General features: G+C 40.1%; 1 protein-coding gene across 4 annotated transcripts in view; it reads right to left on the bottom strand.

The window, feature by feature from the left end:
- Window positions 1–1739: 1739 nt before the first annotated feature.
- The window catches only part of LOC149287433 (mastermind-like protein 3), a 160706-nt gene continuing 142340 nt past the window's right edge, over window positions 1740–20105 (bottom strand). For 3 of the 4 annotated variants that reach the window (XM_089492942.1, XM_089492943.1, XM_089492944.1), the window contains 3 exons: window positions 8340–8567; window positions 6626–6710; window positions 1740–2719 (listed from right to left, as the gene is read on the bottom strand). In XM_089492942.1, coding sequence (XP_089349068.1) covers window positions 1740–2719; window positions 6626–6710; window positions 8340–8567 — 1293 coding nt within the window. Of the gene's footprint in view, window positions 2720–6625; window positions 6711–7607; window positions 7617–8339; window positions 8568–20105 lie in introns of all 4 variants that reach the window. The other variant, XM_089492941.1, reaches the window with a different exon arrangement.

The following is a 20105-nucleotide window of genomic DNA, read 5'->3' as shown; positions in this document are numbered from 1 at the left end:
TTTAAGTAGTTACTTTTCCAGACCTTACTTTAAAATACACTTGAATTCTGCAAAGCATTCTGTTCAGTTCGGTGGCGTCCATTGCCATACTCCCCACCACAACAGCTGCAAAGTTGCCACCCCTGATTTAAGATTGCCATATACATGATAGATAGCTTTAGCTCGGCAGCTAAATTTGCCCAACCTTTCCCATCATCTTCAAGATGTTACTTAATGGCTTAGAATGCTGGGTAGTGTTGTTCTTGGGAGGGCAGAATTTATGTACGTCTGCAAAAACTGGTCTATCAGACTACATTGCGTAAAACAAATGAACATTAAAGTAAAGAACATAATGCTTTTGGTTAGAACATTAATGCCGGATAATAAAGCATGCCTTCCATTAGTTTTGTAGGAAAGGAGAACAGCATGCCATGAACAATGCTGTCCACAAGAGGTCACTGTCTCCCGCCACAAGGTGGGCCACAAGGAGGAAGCACTATTGAACATCACACAAGTGCAAACAGGTTACTGCACAACATATAGTTAGCTAGGAAATAAATATTTATTAAAACCCACCAAATAGTTTATTTTTTAATATACATTTAGAGATTTGAAATCAGCCATTTCAATGCATTGCCAAAGTCTTTTTTAACAAAACATTGTCCAGAAAAAAAGCAATTGCATTCACAATCCAAACTCATTTTTGTTTACAATGTAAAACTTAAATTATAACCATGATGTCAGAACCGCATTTTGGCACTGGATATTGTTGGTTTCCTTTGATCGCAGCAGGGGAAGGAAACACTGTGACATCACACTGCAACAACAGATCTGGATACAGTGATTGACAGCAATGAACATTACAATACATTCTAAGTTAATTACCCGTCTTTTTCAGTTTTTTTAAAATCTTTTATAGATCCTCCTATTTACCCTATAATTATTTTTTTTATAAGTAGCCTTGACAAAACAATATATAAAATAAAGTAATAATTAGGGTGCTGAATGAGATTTTCAGTGGTTATCTGGAAAGTTAAACTGTAAACTGGGTGAAGATACTAAGCCCTAGTATTTTAGCCCAGAATCCTGGTGGGTTTGAGCAACACTTCTCTGAACAAAAACATTTTCATATAAGTGGCCTAACTTTCACCATCTTCTTTAACATTGCAGTGAATATTTCCTGTTCTCTGTCTGAACAGGAAGAATTCCTAATACCTTGTGTGCAAGTCACTATACTGAGTATTGTTGGTTTCTCAAACGTGAAAATGTCTCTCTCTCCGTTTGTCCTGTTTCCATAATAGCTACTGGCAAAACCCAGTGCTCAATAATGTAAACGCAGCTGTTTGCATTTGTATTTTGCTCCCTCACATTTGAACTACATCAGTCTTACAGGTAGTAAGGCAAGTACTCGGAGAGCCCTATTTTCTGATGTTTTTTACTTCTACCTCATGATGCTTAGTACTGTCGTACCAATGGATGTTGAACTGAGGGCGGATCAGAGGCTCTCACATCACTCCTACAGTTAATATTCCCCATCTGGGGCTAGTGGCTACATATAGGAGCATATCTCTTTGTGCAGCCCTTCTCTCACCACATGCAAGACTACTGTCAACTTGACAGAGATGCTTCGATGACCACCTGGATTTCCTCTACCTGCCTGTAGTTTGGCTGTGCTATACAGGACAAATGTGTATGGGAGTACCATCCTTCTCCATTTAACACAGCATCATATTTTTTGTGTTATTGTCCAGCTCTGACCATTATGGATTTCCAAATAATTCATCAAGTTCTTGCATCCATTCATCGCCTGGTCCTCTGCTCATGATTGAGTCTACAAGGTCTGCACCATCTGCTATTCCAGGAAATGAACTGGCAGAGGCATCTGTATAACCATATGACATGTCCTGACTGTGGTTCCTATCATACCCTTGACCTTGGTTGTTTTGAGGAAAATTGCCAACTGGCATCTGCTGCGTGGGTGCCTGATTAAAACTTGCCATATTGGGGATCCCAGGGTTCATGCCAGGCATCATTTGCCTGGACTGGTTGTTTCCTTGTTGCCCAGGCAATGATTGCATCATTTGTCTGCTCATCGCTGGGTTTACAGCTCGTACTGTCCCAGTGCCGTCTACAACACTCTGACTTAGCCCTTGCTGGAAATGCTGCTTCGGCATTCTCGGCTGCCCACCCTGCATTGGATAGACTGCTCCATTGTTATAGCCCATTTCTCCACTAGTTCTCACAGACATTCCTTGAATGCCACGTTGGGTCCAATTTTGTGATCCCTGTGGTAAAGATGTCATCATGTTTTGCAGTCTCGGTGCTTGGGGCCTGGTCAGAGTCTGGCCAACAGGTCCCTTCATTTGCTGATGTTGTTGAGACATTACAGAGTTTACCAGCATATTCTGACCAAATCCCCCAACCATTCCCAAACCCTGACTGGACGCAGGCTGTCGTGTGCCCTGTACAGTACCATGGGCCATGTTCATGCTGTTTTGGTTTGGGTGCTGCATCATTTGGTTTACTCCTGTGTTCATACTGTACATTGCTGGTTGGCTATTTGATGTGTTACTGTACGGGGCCATTCCCATTTCTGGCTGCATTGCAGCAGTGGTCATTGTGCCTGGATTTTGGGACGGACCCATAGACATCATGCCTGCATTTTGGGCCATCATCCGGGATGTCCGCATGTTCTGAAGTGCTGCTTGGCTTCTGGCAGCAGCAATGTCCTGTGGAGATCCTGCAAGAACAAATAAAACAATTTAAACATATATTTGCATTGTTTCAACACAACAATTTATGGCAAGACTGGCAGAGAATGAAAATGAAAGGAGCAGTCAAGCTCTTTTTTGTGTTAAGTTCATATTGGAGAACATTTTGAGCATGGTAAGTAAAACTCTCATTCTAGTCGCGGGAGCTGACCTCCTTTTAAAATTAATGAGAGTAGCAGCAGCAGCCAATCACATGTATGCTATCTGAATAGTAATTGCAATTGTCTGTTGCCAATAAATTCAGGAGTGTTACTGAGCATGTACAAGAATGTATGCATAAAGTCACATGCAGTAAAATGCATTGGAGTCCATGCAAAATAGAAATAATAAAATTTTGGGACTAGAGTAAGACCAGTGAAAAAATTATTTGAAAAACTAAAGCCCCTGACTGTACTCCCCATATTGATGACAGATCCGGAGTTATGCCTCACCCTAGCTTCCTATATCAATTAATATGATTTTTTGTCCCACACTAATTATTATTATAATTACACAGTAGCAAAAAAATGGCACAACTCATTAAACTATATGTTGATGTACAGAGACAAGTTGATTTATAAAAATGTCTTTACATGGCTTATCTACCACCACATAACTCTTCCCCTAAAACAAAATATCATCCCCTAAGTTAACTGAAAACAACATTCCCCTATACGTAGAAACACATGAACAGATGTGTAATTGTGTGTAAACATTAATGTGTAATTGTGTGTGAGCATAAATGTGTAAGTGGGGTGAGACGGTGTGTGTGTTAGCATGAGTGGTGTGTAATTTTTTTAAGTGTGTTTACATATGTGGGCCAGAGTGTATGTTGGATAGAGGGGGGGGGGCACAGACAAGTTGTATGGGGGCGGCAATGATGGCACAGACAACCTTTTTGAGAGCAATGGTGGCACAGATACGCTGTTTGGGGGCACTGACAAGCTGGAGGCAAAGATGGCACATGTAGGATGTTTGGGGGTTAAGATGGCACTGATACCTTGCTTGGGGGCAAAGGCAGTCCCAAGCTGTTCGGGGCAAAGTGGCACATGTTGCTTGGTGATGTTGGGGGACCCGGGGCAATTTTCACAGCAGGGCCCTGTGGCTTATAGTTACGCCCTGCTAGGTACTATATTTATTAAGCACAATTCTGGTAAAAATAAGCAGGTTATTCACAGCTCACTGTCTTTATTGCACCACTTATATAGCTACAAAATTGCAATAAATTCCACCAGTTTTACCTCTGCTTACTCCTGCTTCATTTTCCTAGTAAAAGTGTATTTACCATCCTTTGAATAATTCTGTATGGATAAAATATGGTACTGTATCCATCTAACTATCCATTATGCTACTGAGTATGAGGTGAGTATGCATTACATTTCTTCCTAACACATTTACCATCCAATTGCCACTTAAACAGGGAAATGCAACATGAGAAAAAATATCGACGTAAAAAGACAAACAGAAAAAAAAGATGAGAGTGCATTAAATCAATATGATAGGAAAATTGGACGCTGCGTTGGGCTTATGATGTAAAGTCAAACATATTTAACCTTGTTCTACGCAGAACCAGGTTCAATCCATGAGTGAGTCTCCGTGATGAATGTTATTGATTGCTGGGAAAATGGCAGTGATGTTTCAACTGTGGCTCTCAGCCTGCAAAATCCCTGGCATAAAAGGGAATGGCAAACCTATTAAGTGCTGAGAAGCAATACAGGCCTTTTTAAGTCAATTAAAATAAGGCCTTTATAATCACTAAAATAATAAAAGTCATACTGTTAGCTTTCTACATCTAAATGATGGTATGCCTAGTGTTTTAAAGTAAGAGTTGTTAATATGTTGGGCCTCCAATGTAGCGTGTTTGGTGGGAAGCATGCTGCCGAGCTGCCTGTCCCTGTCCTCTCTATTAAGTCTATTCACTAAAGGAAGTAGAGTTTTGGTTTCAACTTCTCGACCTAAGTATTTATTATAAAGGGCCATGCTCAATAGGCTTTGGCTGCAGAAAATGCTTGATTGGCCATGTATAATGCGTAGTTCAATCAGGGAGTCAACTTCAAAGCCTCCAAACCGATTGAAAGCCAAACATTGATTACAGCCTTTCAGATTTTGCGGATGTTTCATCTGATTGACTTTCTTTGTTGAGCCTGTATTAGCTACATTTATTAACTGTACGATTCCCCTTAAAGGTGTTTAATTCACTGGTATTTGCTGTGTAAGACATAACTGGCTGGAGATGTCTCATCATCTCAGCTGAAGGGAAACCCGGAGAACATGTCAGACAGAAGGTCATTGATTAAGGTCTCCGCCGTATTGGCTGTGTGAACAGAGAGCAGGCTCTAGGTTGACATGATAAAATATTATTATTCTGCCGCTGGAAAGATCCCATCTATGCTCTAATCCCTGCGGCAGTTAACAGGTCAGGAGCATAAATATTGGATTTACTGGTGTGACGGGGAGTCTGAGCATCACACTTTGAACGCCTGCAAGAGTATTTAGTTAGATATTAGCCTCCACCATAAAGGGTTATTAAACAGTAAGAGATGCTAGCCATGAATGTATAAATTCAGCATAAACAGCTTTTGGTCCTAAATTTCTATTTTAGGTTTCCTGCCTTTTTGGATCCAATCACTTTGAGTGTATTAATGTTCAATACAATGTGCTAAAGGGTTAAAAGACATCTGACACAGCAATTAAGTGAAGGAATGACGTGTCCTGCAAAGTATACGGTTTGTCTCTAAGTGGTAAATCAGCGTGGAAGTAATTAAATACAATTAGTTTAAATTGGAATTCTTACTACTTAAAACATAGGTTGCATGCTGTAATTTGCACTTAACCTTTCCTTGCTCTGTGGACCGCGAGCCAATTCCACAGTCCCTCTAAAGAATATATTAACTGGTCTTGGTCGTATTGTATGGCAATACCAGTGTATGAGCTATTAGCAGAGCCCTGGCAATAGATAAACTCTGTGTACAGGATCACATAATTACATGTTTCTGTGCAGTGATGCTTCCACTCACGTGGCTAATTCAGTTAGATGCACATCCAGATCATAACAGCATCTTTTCAGGTTCAATGTATGGTAAATATTAGCATTCGTATTCCGGCGAACATGAACACGAACACGAAGGGTGCGTTTTCATTGTTCAGCCCGAATACTGAAGAAATGAACATGGCGGTGGCAAAATGTACATGAAGACGAAGACACACAACACGAAGAATCTTCGTGTTCGTCTAAATTACTCTACTAATCTCCCTGGTCCCTTCCCCATCCAGACTATCTTATCTACGCAGCATTGCAGGGGTTAACGGGAGCGGAAATCCGTAGGTTTGCGCGAGGAGTTAAAGGTCTGTGCGAGCGACTCTATTGGTCGCAGACAGGGGCCTCCTCTGGCATCAATCAATTGCTTGGCGCTAGAGGAGGTCCCTGCTGGCGACCAATAGAGTCGCTCGCACAGACCTTTATTTACATCCACTGGCAGGTTCATATATTTCGATTTGTTAGGACGATATAATTTTTAGAATTGTGCTATTATACTGAACATGTAAGCTGCAGTTCCACTTAGACAAAACAAGAATAGCTCCCTCTAGTATGCTTGGCAAGTAAATATCAAAAAACATTTGATGAAGAAGACATTTTCAGGGGCATTTTTATGTCACCTGATTATTAATCAAATTCAGCAGAGTTGGGGGAACAGAACCTTTAATCGCTGTGTTAAAGCAGCAAAAAGCACTGGATACTTCAATCAAAACAATTACACAGCAGTAACCCAAGGTAGGGCAAAAGACATTACACTTTAGGCCAGGGTAGTTATCAGGAGAAATGGGCAGAATCGATGGTCCAAATGATTCCTGTCTGCCATTGAATTCCATGTCTCTATGGTGCACTCAGGGCTTACCTTGAAACGGGTTGACTTGCTGCACACCGTATGGATTCCTCTGCTGCTGCAAATGCTGCCTGTTCAGGTGCGGCTGCTGCATCTGCTATGTGAACAGTAAAAAGGGCAGAGAGAATGAATAGAAGAAAACGGCAGCCAAACCAGAAAACTTTAAAATCCCTTTAACTATCTCACTCTGGGAGGCACTTTCATTTAGTTTTATGGGGTGTACAGTAAATCTGTCGTTCCTGACCTGGAATATGAAGTCACACATTACATTTACAATGGTCCAGCAACCTCACCCCTACTGTACCTACTTCTGCGTGGTTCAGTGTTCGCCTCTACATACACAAGAATGATTACAATCACGTTACACACGTGACGTGCCATACATGTGACTGGAATCCGCAGCCAAATGGCTGCATCGAATGCATGTAATGATCTACAATAATATGTTTCCATTGTTTTTCGACACACTTGTATCGATTGAATCCCAGTTTACTAAATTAATTGTGTTTCAATGTGTCAGATTGTCTATCACAGAGGCAAAGACGGTTGAGCACATGAAATAAAAATGTGGGAACACATTAATTTACCCACAGATAAACATATACAAACGGACAGAAAATGAAACATCGTTATCTGAGATTTCTGATCAGAAGATGAAAAAGTGGAAAACATTGCATCACGATTTGTCCAGATGTTCCTTGATAATGTGCTATGACTGAATATCGACACTAGAGGGCCCTGCTGCTTTATGGGAGCTTATTTTTGTATGTAATTTGACTGTAATTAAAGAACGCTGCAGCTAATATTCTAAGCTAGCATAGCCATTTTATTATCTTTTATTTATATAGCGCCAACAATTTACGTAGCGTTTCATACAATACATATATTAAAGGGGTATGACAAGAATTGACAGACAAACCGATACACCAGGTAGAGAGAGCCCTACTCGCAAGCTTACAATCTTGAGGGATCTGTCCCCTACATTTGGAAACACTTTGGGGTGCTTTATACACGCAGTAGTGTTTGGAGTAACGTTGCAAGCATAAATGCTCTCTATAAATGTAAGTGTAACACTCGTTATGTGTGTTGACTTGAATATAATTCACTTTAAAAACACAAATAGCTGAACAATGCTAAAGGATCAGAATGGAATGATATCAATGCATAAATTGCCAACTGGAGCTAGCGTGGACAGACATGAAAAAATCCTATAAAGGCTTCGTTTTAATAATGTAGCATTTGTTTTTCCATAATTCTTTTATTTGAACCTGTGCAGCTAACTGCTTTTTTGGTCTTATGTGTTTTGTTTATTGGTTAAAGTGCGGCAAACAGATGACCTTGTAGCACTCAAGAGTACTTCAAAATAACATACTTGTTGTTAGAGAGTGGATTATGTGATATGCGCTTTTTATGCTGCATTCATTATAAAGGTGGAATACATGATATGTAGTTATTTTACATTTAGTAAATATAACTATTTGGAGGAGATATGAGGTTTTTATTTAAGTATACTACTTAGAGTGCTATAGGAAGGTCCTCTTTAGCAAGGACCTCTTTGTTTTATCTTCTTTTACAGTGGTTGGGCATACTTGCACCCAACAGATCCACAGTGCCAACTGCCATATTGTAATTCTCTGTTGTTTATTGGTATGTATTTTGTCTGCTGTTAATTGGTATTAGTAAATAAATAGATCATATTTTGCCGTGTTAGGGAATGTAACTGTACCTGCTCAGCTAGTATCTGCTGTTGCTGTTGTCTCTGCTCCCTGAGAAACTGCTGCTTCTGTTGCTCTATAGCGTGAAGCTGGGCCCTCTGCTCTATCAGCATCTGCTTCATCATAGCGGCTTGAGGCTGGCTTGGCATAAAGGCTGGACCTCCTGGGTTTGCACCAGCTCCTGGCACAGACTGCTGCATGGGACCGGCAGGCCTCGACATCCCGACTGCGCTCTGCTCCTGCACGGAACGAAACAAAAGTGAGGACTACTTTTTACATGGTACAGAACACCTGCAACACAATCCGTAGGGTGCCTAAAAAAAAATATTTGCATTTTAATACCTGATTTGAACTTCGCTCTCTTATGAAAATATTATACAGATTTGTGAGATCAGGAGGTGGACTTTCATAAATGAATGTATGTGTAGAAACTCTTGTGAGCCGGGTGGACACCCTTGACCTTGATGATATACATACAATTAATAGGTGTTTGTACTATACATTATGGCCAAAGCAGCTTGTTGTCCTTTACCACAGGATTGTGGGGATGGGTGAAACATTATGTTATGTATATATATATATACCTGGGGAGGGCATGGGAGAATAGCCAGCCAAAAGACCGTTGCACAGTGGCCTATCGGCGCAGTGTGTTCTGTTCCGCATACAGTCACATCAGTATAAAAAGAAAACATAAAAACATATTGCTTACCAGCCCAGATAAAATGCTGCCCTATAGTATAGGGGATGTATAAACTTATGGAAGGGAACCAATTAGTCAGTTATGCATTCCCCATACTGCAGGGCATCACTTTTACCTGGGCTGGTCAGCAATATGTAAAAATGATGTGTGTACTGGAAATCATGGCTGATGCGGTCACCCTACTCTTTAGTAGCTTTCTTTCGGTTTGATTAAATCCTCCTTCTTGTTCAGGAGTCCCACAAGAAGATCATTTTTGGCAAGATCTGAATGTCAGTTAATAATATATTGGAAGAAGCGTATGATTAGCCTGTCTTGATGAAGATATGAATATGCAACAAAAGGAAAAAGATTGTTACGAGCAAGAGAGAAGAGGACCTCCTCCCAATAAGGAAGACTACTGGGTTCTCTGTCCTTTTTTCAATGCACCCTTTTACCCAGGTATTGTTAACAACGCAGGCATTACAAGACAAGACTGGACATTATTGATGAGTCCATATTCATTTTCCGTTCGAGGGTTAAAATAACTATTGCACAAATATAAGCAAGTATTTGTCATTTGCCAATAGTATTTATGGAATTAGTTATTCGTAGCACATTTTTATTGGGCCTTTGCTGTTCCACTTGAGATTATTCGCGTAAAGCTTATTATTCATGCTATAATAGCGGAGATTTCTCGGCATTAAACCTTCACATGCTGTTAATTTGTTAAACAACTAACTTAAAATTAGTTCCAATATAACAAAGGATTATAATGTGAAATAGTGAATTAGAAAAACCTTTGTCTGGGCCACATTAATACACTTTTATCTGGCAAAAAGACAGCCTGTCTTCCTAAGACTGCTTATCTTTAATTTCCCAAGGGCACAGTTTCTACACTATATTATGATTTTCAGTCTGACTGCTGCCTACTAGCCAGTCACGCAGGGTATACACATTCAAACGCCGCCCGTGGCTAACAATGTGCGATTAATGGCCAGTACCTGCTGCACCTTCCCTCTTACTACAGCCACCCTATACAATTTATTCTTAAAAAATAATCTAAATAATCTCCCATCCCCTCACTTAACCCTCCGACTGTATTGCTGATTTCCCAGGTACACACAAGGGTAATGGTCTTTAACCAAAGCCCTCCCCCAGCCCAGATTTATTGCCCTGTGCAATTCAGATGGCTTAGTTCTATGACACTTGACAAATGCATTCCATGTCTTAATATCAACATTTTCTTATAGTCTATGGGCAATCCTGAACATCCATTTATCACAAAAAGAGATTCCAACGTAGAGGACTGGGACATCACTGATGCAGGGGATTTGCACTACCTTCCACGTGGCAGTACCAGTATACATCTTATAGGTCCAAACCACCTAGAACAACTTCTTAAGCTATCCTTTAAAATAGGTATGAGAATGGGAGATGGGTGGTTTGGGGAAATGGTTATAAAAACAAAGAATTTAGGAACCAATTCATGTATACCTATACAGATTTAAAGATGTGCTTGTTAACATTAATGGACTGCATGCTGATTATTCTACAAATATTACTTCAACACAAGGGGATGCAAAATAAAGAGCAGCTGCCCCGATAATTGACAATTATACCAGTTTTATACGCTCATCGAGAGATTTTGGCATTTTGTGACACTCAAGCTCTTCATAGAAGCCTGGCAGTCATCTGTCACTGTCAATACCGAGAACACATTATACAGGATCTGGAAGTCTGCAGGCACCCTAGATTCTGGATCACATCTCCCATCATCAGGGCCAGTCTTAGTCAGGAGTGCAACATAGCTGCCTGGATTGTCTAAATCAGGACAGGCCTAGGGCTACTAATAGGGCTAAAAAAGCTAAAAGACACAGGCAGCCAAAAACATTACCAAGTATTACCGGTAATCTCTGCTCCTTCTCCTGCTGCACCCTATCACCACCATTATCACGTAAAAAAGGGATAAATACATTGATGGAATGCATGAGAAAGATGATCTCCATCTAAAGTATATCATCCAGGAACATGTCAATTAAGTCTAGGTCTCTCCTATACACAGATATCTACGCAAAACAAAATGTGAATACCAGGAACCCTTTTATGTCATTTAACCATGTTTAATGTTTGGTTGGGTACAAATATTTCAGAAAGAGAATTTTCACTCTCTGGTCAGAAATGGACCGGATCTAGCGAGGTGTACACACGGCATGATGCAAATCAAGACAGATTAGATCAGTTTCCGGAGACCAGAGGTAAATGCGCTCAAAATAAAGATGTTCTCTGTTCAAAGTACTGAGATCCTGGGTATCTGTTAGAATCGATGCCACCTTGGGCCACAAACACTGTCCAGAACTCCAAAGTCAAAAAGGCAAACTATCCATTACATTTCCAAGAACAGGACAATGGACTGAGTTCATCCTTTGTGCCAGTAGATGGTGTTATCAGTCTGATAGTATGTGTCATGTTCCTCTCTGGGTGATTGCTGCTCTCTCCATGCCTCCCCCCACCTCATCAACATCCCTACCTTTTTTCATTCCCTCCCCCATACTTGCAGATGGCTTAATCGTGACTACAGTTTCTCCCCACCCCTCCAGCCCCCACAGTACGTCTGGGATAATGCTGCTAACGTACGGCTAAGCAGTCAAGTGTGACAGCATAGAGCAGGTAGCCTGGCAACTGAAACCATAATACTGAGCAGATGGTGTGATGGACAGTGTGCGCACGCACTCACACACACACACAACACACATACAAGCACATACACTCTCCAGCCTGGAATTCCCTGCTGATTAATGAAATAAAGACTTGTTTAAAACTTAACATGCATTATTTGTTAAGACCGTTTCTGTCGCAAGGTTTTCTCTGGCCATGAAATTAATTAGTCAGCTTTTGATAGACAGGCAAGCAGTACCCACTGTTATAAATGGCTGTCTGTCAATGTCATTTTGGTCTGTAATGCCCCCAACGCCAGTGATTGCACCAGAGCGATTTCTGTACAAAGGGTACTGCTGTGACCATTATAGCTCCACTTCCCCGAGATGTTAATGTACTAACTTCACTCATCACGTTATGTATTATTATATTGCAATGTATGTGATGTATTAGACCAAGAGAATAGAGACATGCCCAGCAAGGTGTTAAAATCCTTTTTTTGATACCTCATCCTAGAGGATCCATTGAAGGAACAACCCGGTGACACAAACTAATTTCGCCCGGAGGTAGTCATGACAAAATGGCAATATTCCCCAGCCTATTGCATGAATAAATACATTGTGTCGCATTATAGAGATTGTTCAGATCTATCAGCAACAATTTGTGGGGGGGAAGTAATGAGATAAAAGTCAAACTACATAACAGCATATAACTGCGACAGGCTGAAGAGGATAATATATCTCCTTTATTACTGACACACTTCACTGAGATCTGGTGCACTGCAGATAATGGGAAACCGGTGGGGCTATTCTGATTAGTACTGTAGTAATTTAGGTTTGAGAAAAAAAAACACACAAGCGCATCAAATTCAACCCTGCTGTTGGTCCAGAAAAAGGCGACAACTCAGCATGGAAGTGATTGTCAATTGTGCCTCAAAAAGAACCATTGCTTGTTGAGGAAGCATTCGGTCTACCAACGAACCCCAAATCTCACAAACATACCTCCAAACTGTCCCATTTGTGGACCCTGTTTGGGAATTTGGAATGTTGTGAGACATGCTGGCATTTCAACAAATTTAAGAACTTAGTAATTGCTAGGGTCAGTAGGTCAATTTGTACTGAAATAAAAATCTAAGACCACAATGTTACAAGTCAAACAACAGATTCGTTATGGGTTTATCTAGCCGGTAAACGGTTTAGTTGTAACATATTTCTTGGCGTGTACATATGTATGAAAATTCAGTGTGTGCCCAGCTAGGAATTATACTGAGAGCACCGAGCAGCCCAGCCCAGCATGTGTGGAGAGAAGAGAAGGGAAGGGAAGGGGGGAGCGAGGAGAAGGCGAGGAGAAGACGAGGAGAAGGCTCGGCAGTCAGGGCTCCCTGACAGTGTCATCTTGCTGGAGGAGGGAGATACATCAGAGGAGGAAACAGGGGGGTGAGGAGGGGTCAGCAGCTCTTCCATAACAGCACACAGACTTAACAATACAAAGGCAGAACAACATGTTTCCCAGCCAAAGGCAAATTAAGGGGCTGAGACTGTGAAGAGGAAGCTCAGCCTTTGTAATAATGGAGGGTTTAAGAACATCCTTACTAAGTGGATTGACTTGAACCTGGCTGCTGTTTTATGTTAAAGCTGCAGGATTATGGCCAGAGATGAAGACGAGTCCTCATCGGCTCATAGGAAATATTATTATTTATCATTGTAATACAATATCCAAGGTCTGAGGCTTTCTTTCTGTGAAATAGTCTTATAATGATGGCCTTCTTGCTATTGATATTTATCTGAAATTATGCTAAAATATAAAAAAGGGCTAAATCAGATTTTAAAAAAAGAAATTGGATGGTTTTCTGGATGGAGTTGGGAAATAGATCTTATTAAGAAATGTCTCTATATATAGACTAATGAGAACCAGGTAGGGAGTTTATTTAATAAACAGTGAGCTGCATTACATTAAATTTACTTATATAGCACCAGCAGATTCCATAGCGCTGTTACCATCAGTGGAATAATTTAAATTCATGCACAATAACAAACTGGTACAAATGGAGGAGAGGGCCCTGCTCTTGTGAGCTTACATTCTAGTTGGTGGTGGAGGGGGGAGTGAAAGAGTAGGAGAGGACTGCTTGGATGGGGATGAGTTGGCTGAGGATGATCTGTAGAAGTTGTTGGTCATTCAGATGGCTTGATTGGTTGAGAGTGTTAGGAAGAAAGGTTCTACGCTTCTCGAAAAAAGTGGGTTCTCAGGGATTTTCTGAGAGTTGTGTACGAGGAAAAAAGTCTGATCGAACGTGGAAGGTAATTCCAGAGAACAGCACGGGTGAGATGCAGTGAGATGAAAAAATGTATGCATTATGAAGGTTGGTCCTTCAGTACTTTAATTAGGTTAAATATTATTATTATCCTTTATTTATATAGCGCCAACAGTTTACGCAGCGCTTAATACAATACATAAATTCAAGGGATATGACAAGACAAGAATTGACAGACTAAGACAAACCGATACATTTGGTGGAGAGAGCCTTCCAAGTGTTAAGATGGTAGCACCTTTCAGGGACCCAAATCCCCCTTTCTTCTTCTTATTATTATCTTTTATTTATATAGAGCCAACAATGTATACAGTGTGTCTTACAGTGCATACAGGGTATGACAGAACTAGGACTAAGACAAACCTATATATTAGGTAAAGAAGACCCTGCCTGCATGGTGTCCCTCTGTACTAGAATGTATTAAGGTAAGGCATGGAGTGACGTGTTCTCTTTCTTACTTGTGGTCAGCATACTAAAAGCATACAGAATAAGGAGAGGGCATAAAAAGCTAAATCTAGGCTCAGGATCAGAAGACACAGACCCAAAACAAAGCCAGGCCATATGAAAACTACACGGGCATAAACATGACAATTAAAACACACATTTCCATATATATATATATATATATATATATATATAAGCAAACTGTACTCTCACTGGGCAAAAACACAGTATGAGCGAAGCTAGGTAGGATGACGGAGAAGACAGGAGGATTCCAAAAGAAGCAGGAGAAGAGCAGTGTAAAGGGGGGTCAATGGAGGTAACTGAGGGAGAGATTTGGGGGCTAGATAAATTAAAATAGCTAAAATATCACCTCCTCTGCATAGCTCAAGTACAACCAGTGCATACTAAGATGTACATTTACATTTTTTTATATATAATTTCTAACAAGATATATTTGTTCATATACACACATAGAGCATGTTCTCTTTCTAATGTGCATTGATAATACATAGTTAGAGGCATGTATAACTCTCCTTCAAGCTTCTATTCTGTAACGATTCGACAGCAGCCTGGCGGGGACAGGGTTAACCGTAAGACTGCATGACTTATGAACAGGAGGTGAGCTGGTACTCAAACTGGGCCAAAAGCCAACAGCTTCCCTTTATAGACAACACATCATCCGCCTGCCAAAAGGAGGCCCCTTGCCGGAGCCAAGCTACAAGAAAACAACAGCAGAAAGCAGTAGGGACCCTGGCATTGGCGTAAAGTGACATCATCCTACACACCTTGCTGAGTCCTATTCAATGTACTGTACCTGACCATATGGTCTCTACTGTGCCGAGCATCTGTGGTCGATTCTACCAAGGAAACAACCATTGTGCGGCCATATGTACCTAGGTATACCAGTTACATCAGCTCCCGGTCATCTTACAGAAGTGACAAGGTCTCTCAGGAGCTGGTTACCTGATGGAGATGAGCTGATTTATTATGGCATTGACCCCATTGTTTCGTCACTTGCAGCATCCCCAGTTTATACCATGTCTCACCCCCACTTCGAACACGCATGTAGCAATCTCCTTACCGCAACGTGTTTTTACAGAAGACTAGAATGAACTAGATCACCTAGGGACAAGCTGCATTATTGACACCTCTGATGCACCTAAGATGCTGCCATAGAAATGGTTAACTTATTATGTGCCGCTCTTCACGGTCTTTGTCGGGAATATTATGAAAGAATATGAAGTGCCATCATTGCAAAGGAAATCGATGTTAATAAAAGCACAATCAATTGCATTTGTTAGCTCTGGAAAACCCAACAGTGAGGACTATACATTACTGTATTCTGTCACAAGTACAAAATGCTGGCCTTACGTATTCAGTCATACTATTATTAGGCTACCTTAGGGCCTGCCAAATTGGCTTTATGGCTAGGAGCCTGCGAATGTTCCTTTTCCCCCTTTTTTGGGGGGGGGGTGTTATGTTGTCATAGTGATGGGACTTCATGCAATGGGCACAGACCTGTGTGAAAATTCTGAAGCCTCTAATAATGAGGTTCAGCTAGGCAAGAATAGGGGTTAATTCCCTCGAACACAACCCCACTCCCCCCACAGATGAGTTTCTCTCTGTCATGCATCTACTTCCACTCCCCTTGCTTGCAGTGTGGGCAGCCGTGCAACTAATGCGTATGGGGGGGGGGAGTTGCATGATCTGCAACTCTGCAACCCACTGAGCACATGCCTCCTGGTGGTGCATAAAAAGGATAAACAGCCCTGCGTCCAACAGGTGAATCCCTGGGCACTAGGAAGTAATTCCCTGTCGCCATGGCAATCTAGTGCCTATAGTTTGTCGAGACCTTCCCTACTCCAATCACCCCCAGCCATTATTTAACAGCACAGCTGGAAGGCTGCAAGATATTCAGCTGTTGATTAGTATGATTTACTATGCTTAGGTCAAATAACTAATAGTTATGCATTTGTTGTAATTTCCCTACAAAAAAAAATAAATATTAAGCTACTTGGTATGGAAGAAAAATCTGTAATTTGATCAGTAGCAGTGATTGTTACAAAAGTTTCATCCATTTTTGCTACTGTAGTTAATTTGTCACATGTTCTCCTGCTACTTTGTGCCAGACGAGAGAAGATGCTTTGCATGCGGGGTTAACAGTTTTATCAGTTGTTTTTTTTTGCTGTAACAGGTTGCAGGATTATCGGAAGCTGCTGCATTGTTTATTGATTAGATTTTGTACATGGTTTCAAGCTGTTGACTTGGGAGAAGCACGAAAAAAATGGATTGATTTTAAAGGATTAGTCAAAAGTAGGATAGAAGAGGGGAGATAGTGGTCATATATATATATATATATATAGTGTGTATATATATATATATATATATATATATATATATATATATATATATATATATATATATGCCCACACACAACAGGAAGGGATATTTACATACAGCTTGAATCAAAAAGCTTGTTACATAAAGTATGTGCACTAAAAGTTTAATGGATTGCTACAGAGAACGCCATCTTCATGCTCATCTGCTATTATTATTATTATTAGTAGTATTATTATTATTAGCTAAAAAAGAAAAAGAATAGGCCATTTTGTGTATGAAGTCAGATGTCAAAAGACCTGCTTCTCTTTTGTTCAAAATGTCGGTGTATTATTTTAACTTTATGCACCTGTACCCATACAATATATCATCAAATGTAACGCCTTCAGGAAACCATCACCACAAATCTTGTCCTTAACCGTACGTAAACATCTATCTGCAACACAGCAATGAACTGAATTACAATTCTATGCACAGATATATGTATGTGCATACATACAGTATATACATATATATATATATACATACATATATACACACACACATATACATATGCACACATATTACATATACACATCTTTCTCCACTGTCCTATCAACTTGACAAAACCTTCAATATTATTCCATCTTGTCATTTTGTTTCGTGCTTCTACCAAATCAACAGCTTGAAACCATGTACAGTAATCAATCAATAACCATCTTTGCAAAACACATTGCTCTCCCTCCTGGTTAAATGGCTATGTTACTTTATGTTGTTCTGCACAATAACACACCGGTGAGCCTCTGGTACCGAAGACTCTGAAGTATGAAAGGTATGAAAAGAATATTATGTCTCTTAATCTAACTATTCTGAAAGGAATCAAAGAAAATGCTTCTTTTTTTTCCAGAGCTACATTTACTTTCTCTGCTGGATGTGCTTTACAATTATGTGCAATGCAAGAACATACAGCAGCCAAGATTAATGCCCCCTATTTTCACTTAAAATAAAATAAGCGCATGAATGTAGGTGATTTTTAAATATTCAGGACGGTTGCTGAGTTAAATGTTGTCTGCTGACCGTCTAACGGAAAATAACAACTCTTCTACAATAGCTGTTTTGCTTCCATATTGTTAGGGAGAGCGACTAGCTGGGCTTTAACTTTGGCTATTAATTATGGCCAGTGAGGAGCAAGGCTGCATTACAACCAATCATTTTCAAAAATATCTTTGTGATTTGCACCCTGGCCTTGGGAATTAATTCTTCATAGCCTTGACATTACGGAATTGCTACTCTTGCTCCTTCGACTTGTGTGGTTCTGAATGGCCTTTGCCTGGACACGGGGAGTTCAGATGTGCGTCATTCTTTGTATCTGAGATCTGTTCTCCAGGGGATATGAAAGAACACTGTGGTTTGCCGTTAGCGCTGCTGTGATTTTCCACTGGAGTGATTGCAGGGAATGGGCATAGGTACTCTAATAGGCCTTTCTTTGTGACCAGAGTAAATCTGGCAAACAAGTGTTCCAGCGGCATAGCAAGTATTGTATGACTTGCCGGCATTGACACTAGTTAGGCACAGTAGCAGTTTTAACCTGTGCCGGGACATTATAATTCAAAGGATCTGGAGGAGGAATACATTTCTTTATGAGCAACAAACATTTCTTGTTCTCAGAACACAGATGGCAAAACAACGGCACACTTTAAAATGTTAACATCAAACGACTATCTGTAGCTGGTGCAAAGTTTCAAGAGTGGTCTTATCATCATTGCAATAAGTGGAATGCCCCCATCAGCAGGACCGCTCGGTTGGTTGCTATGGTGATAGAAGCACTTCTCAAACTTTGGCACTAGATTACCTGTTTATGCATGACCATCAATATGTGCCTAATGGCTAGAAGCAGCTGTTGAACTACTCTTTGTAATTATAGTGTTCATGAGGACATGATACTCAGGTTAAAAAAAAAAAAGATGTGTATAATACAAGAAAAGAATGAATGAGGAAAAAAGAAAAAAAAAAAGAAGATAAGAAAAGTTAGAAAACTGACCACCACATATGCTATTTATCTTACTGAAGTACAGCAGGCAGAATAATGGCTTCAGTTTACTGCCTTGGTGAGTCGTTCTACTGAAAAGAAAAATATTCTTTCCGGAAGCAAGGGACCCAAAGGCAGTTTATGTCTAGACGTAAGTGTTCCTGAGGAGAATGCTATGATTGTGTCTCCGATAATGTATTGAGACAGCAGTGTGCCGTCAGTCCACACAATATACAAGATTACATTGTGGTTTACGGACATTTGGAAAACTTGTAAAATGTATCACAAAAATGGCTGAGGTGTGAAATGCTGGAATGGCCCTAGACAAGATAATCAGCGACCCCCGAAGTACCACTGAATACATGTTTGAACAATGTTGTTGTTGAGAAGACCCAAAATAATAGTTAGAGTGAGGTAGATCATGAACAATTTACCTAAACAGTATTGGATAGGAACGCTGCCTTAAGCCTGTCCAAAAGCAGAGCCCATAGCCACCCTGGACTTACGTCATCTTCCTTGTGTTGCATGTCCTCTTTGTGCCAAAGCCAAGACATGGTAGCCCATCCCAGTGCTTTACCCCTAAATGCCATGCAGAACAGGGTAACTATACTGAAATAGTCTCCCTTACTGACCAATAGGTTGATCCATCCCTCACAAAATAATACAGGAGATATTGCTGCCCCGGAGCTGCTGTCACTAGTTGGCCTAGGCTAGAATATGCCACTAAATGCAAAAAAATTAGAATATTTTCACACTGTAATAGGCCTACATTTATATACAATGTTTTATTACATTTTCTTTTTTATTGCCTGAAGCAGGAAGTAAATTTTCAATTTGCATAAAGATGCGTTTTGATGTTTCCAAGTTATTTATTGATTATTGAGGAAGTATGCTTATTATTGTGCCTATAAATCCACATACATCTCATCAGGCTCTATCTTTATTGGTAAATATTAAAAAATGAATCACTCACTTGCAATAAGAAGTATATTTCAGATTTTCTCATGTAATATTAAATTCATTCCATGGTTCTTAGATGTCACCTATGGCTAGTTCTCACCAACTTCCTTTGCACATTTTAGCATTTTAAATTGATATATATATATATATATATATATATATATATATATATATATATATGAATTATATCAAATATATGTTTATAGTGTTAGAGTGTGTGTATATAAATATATGGTTACAAATTGGAAAATCAGACGGAGGGAGAGTATGTGTATGTATGTAAAAATGTATGGAATTACAGTGAGGATATGTCAGTGTATGGTGTAAGAGTGAATTTGCATGTTAGAGTGTTTTTATGGGGGTGTGGGTGAAGAAATACTGCATTC

This window comes from Sceloporus occidentalis, unplaced genomic scaffold (genome assembly GCF_023333645.1).
Source record: "Sceloporus occidentalis isolate IW3139 unplaced genomic scaffold, rSceOcc1.0.p SCAF_61, whole genome shotgun sequence".
In the NCBI taxonomy this organism is placed as follows: Eukaryota; Metazoa; Chordata; class Lepidosauria; order Squamata; family Phrynosomatidae; genus Sceloporus; species Sceloporus occidentalis.
The sequence above is the reverse complement of the archived record's forward strand: the minus strand, read 5'-3'. Positions and strand labels throughout refer to the sequence as shown.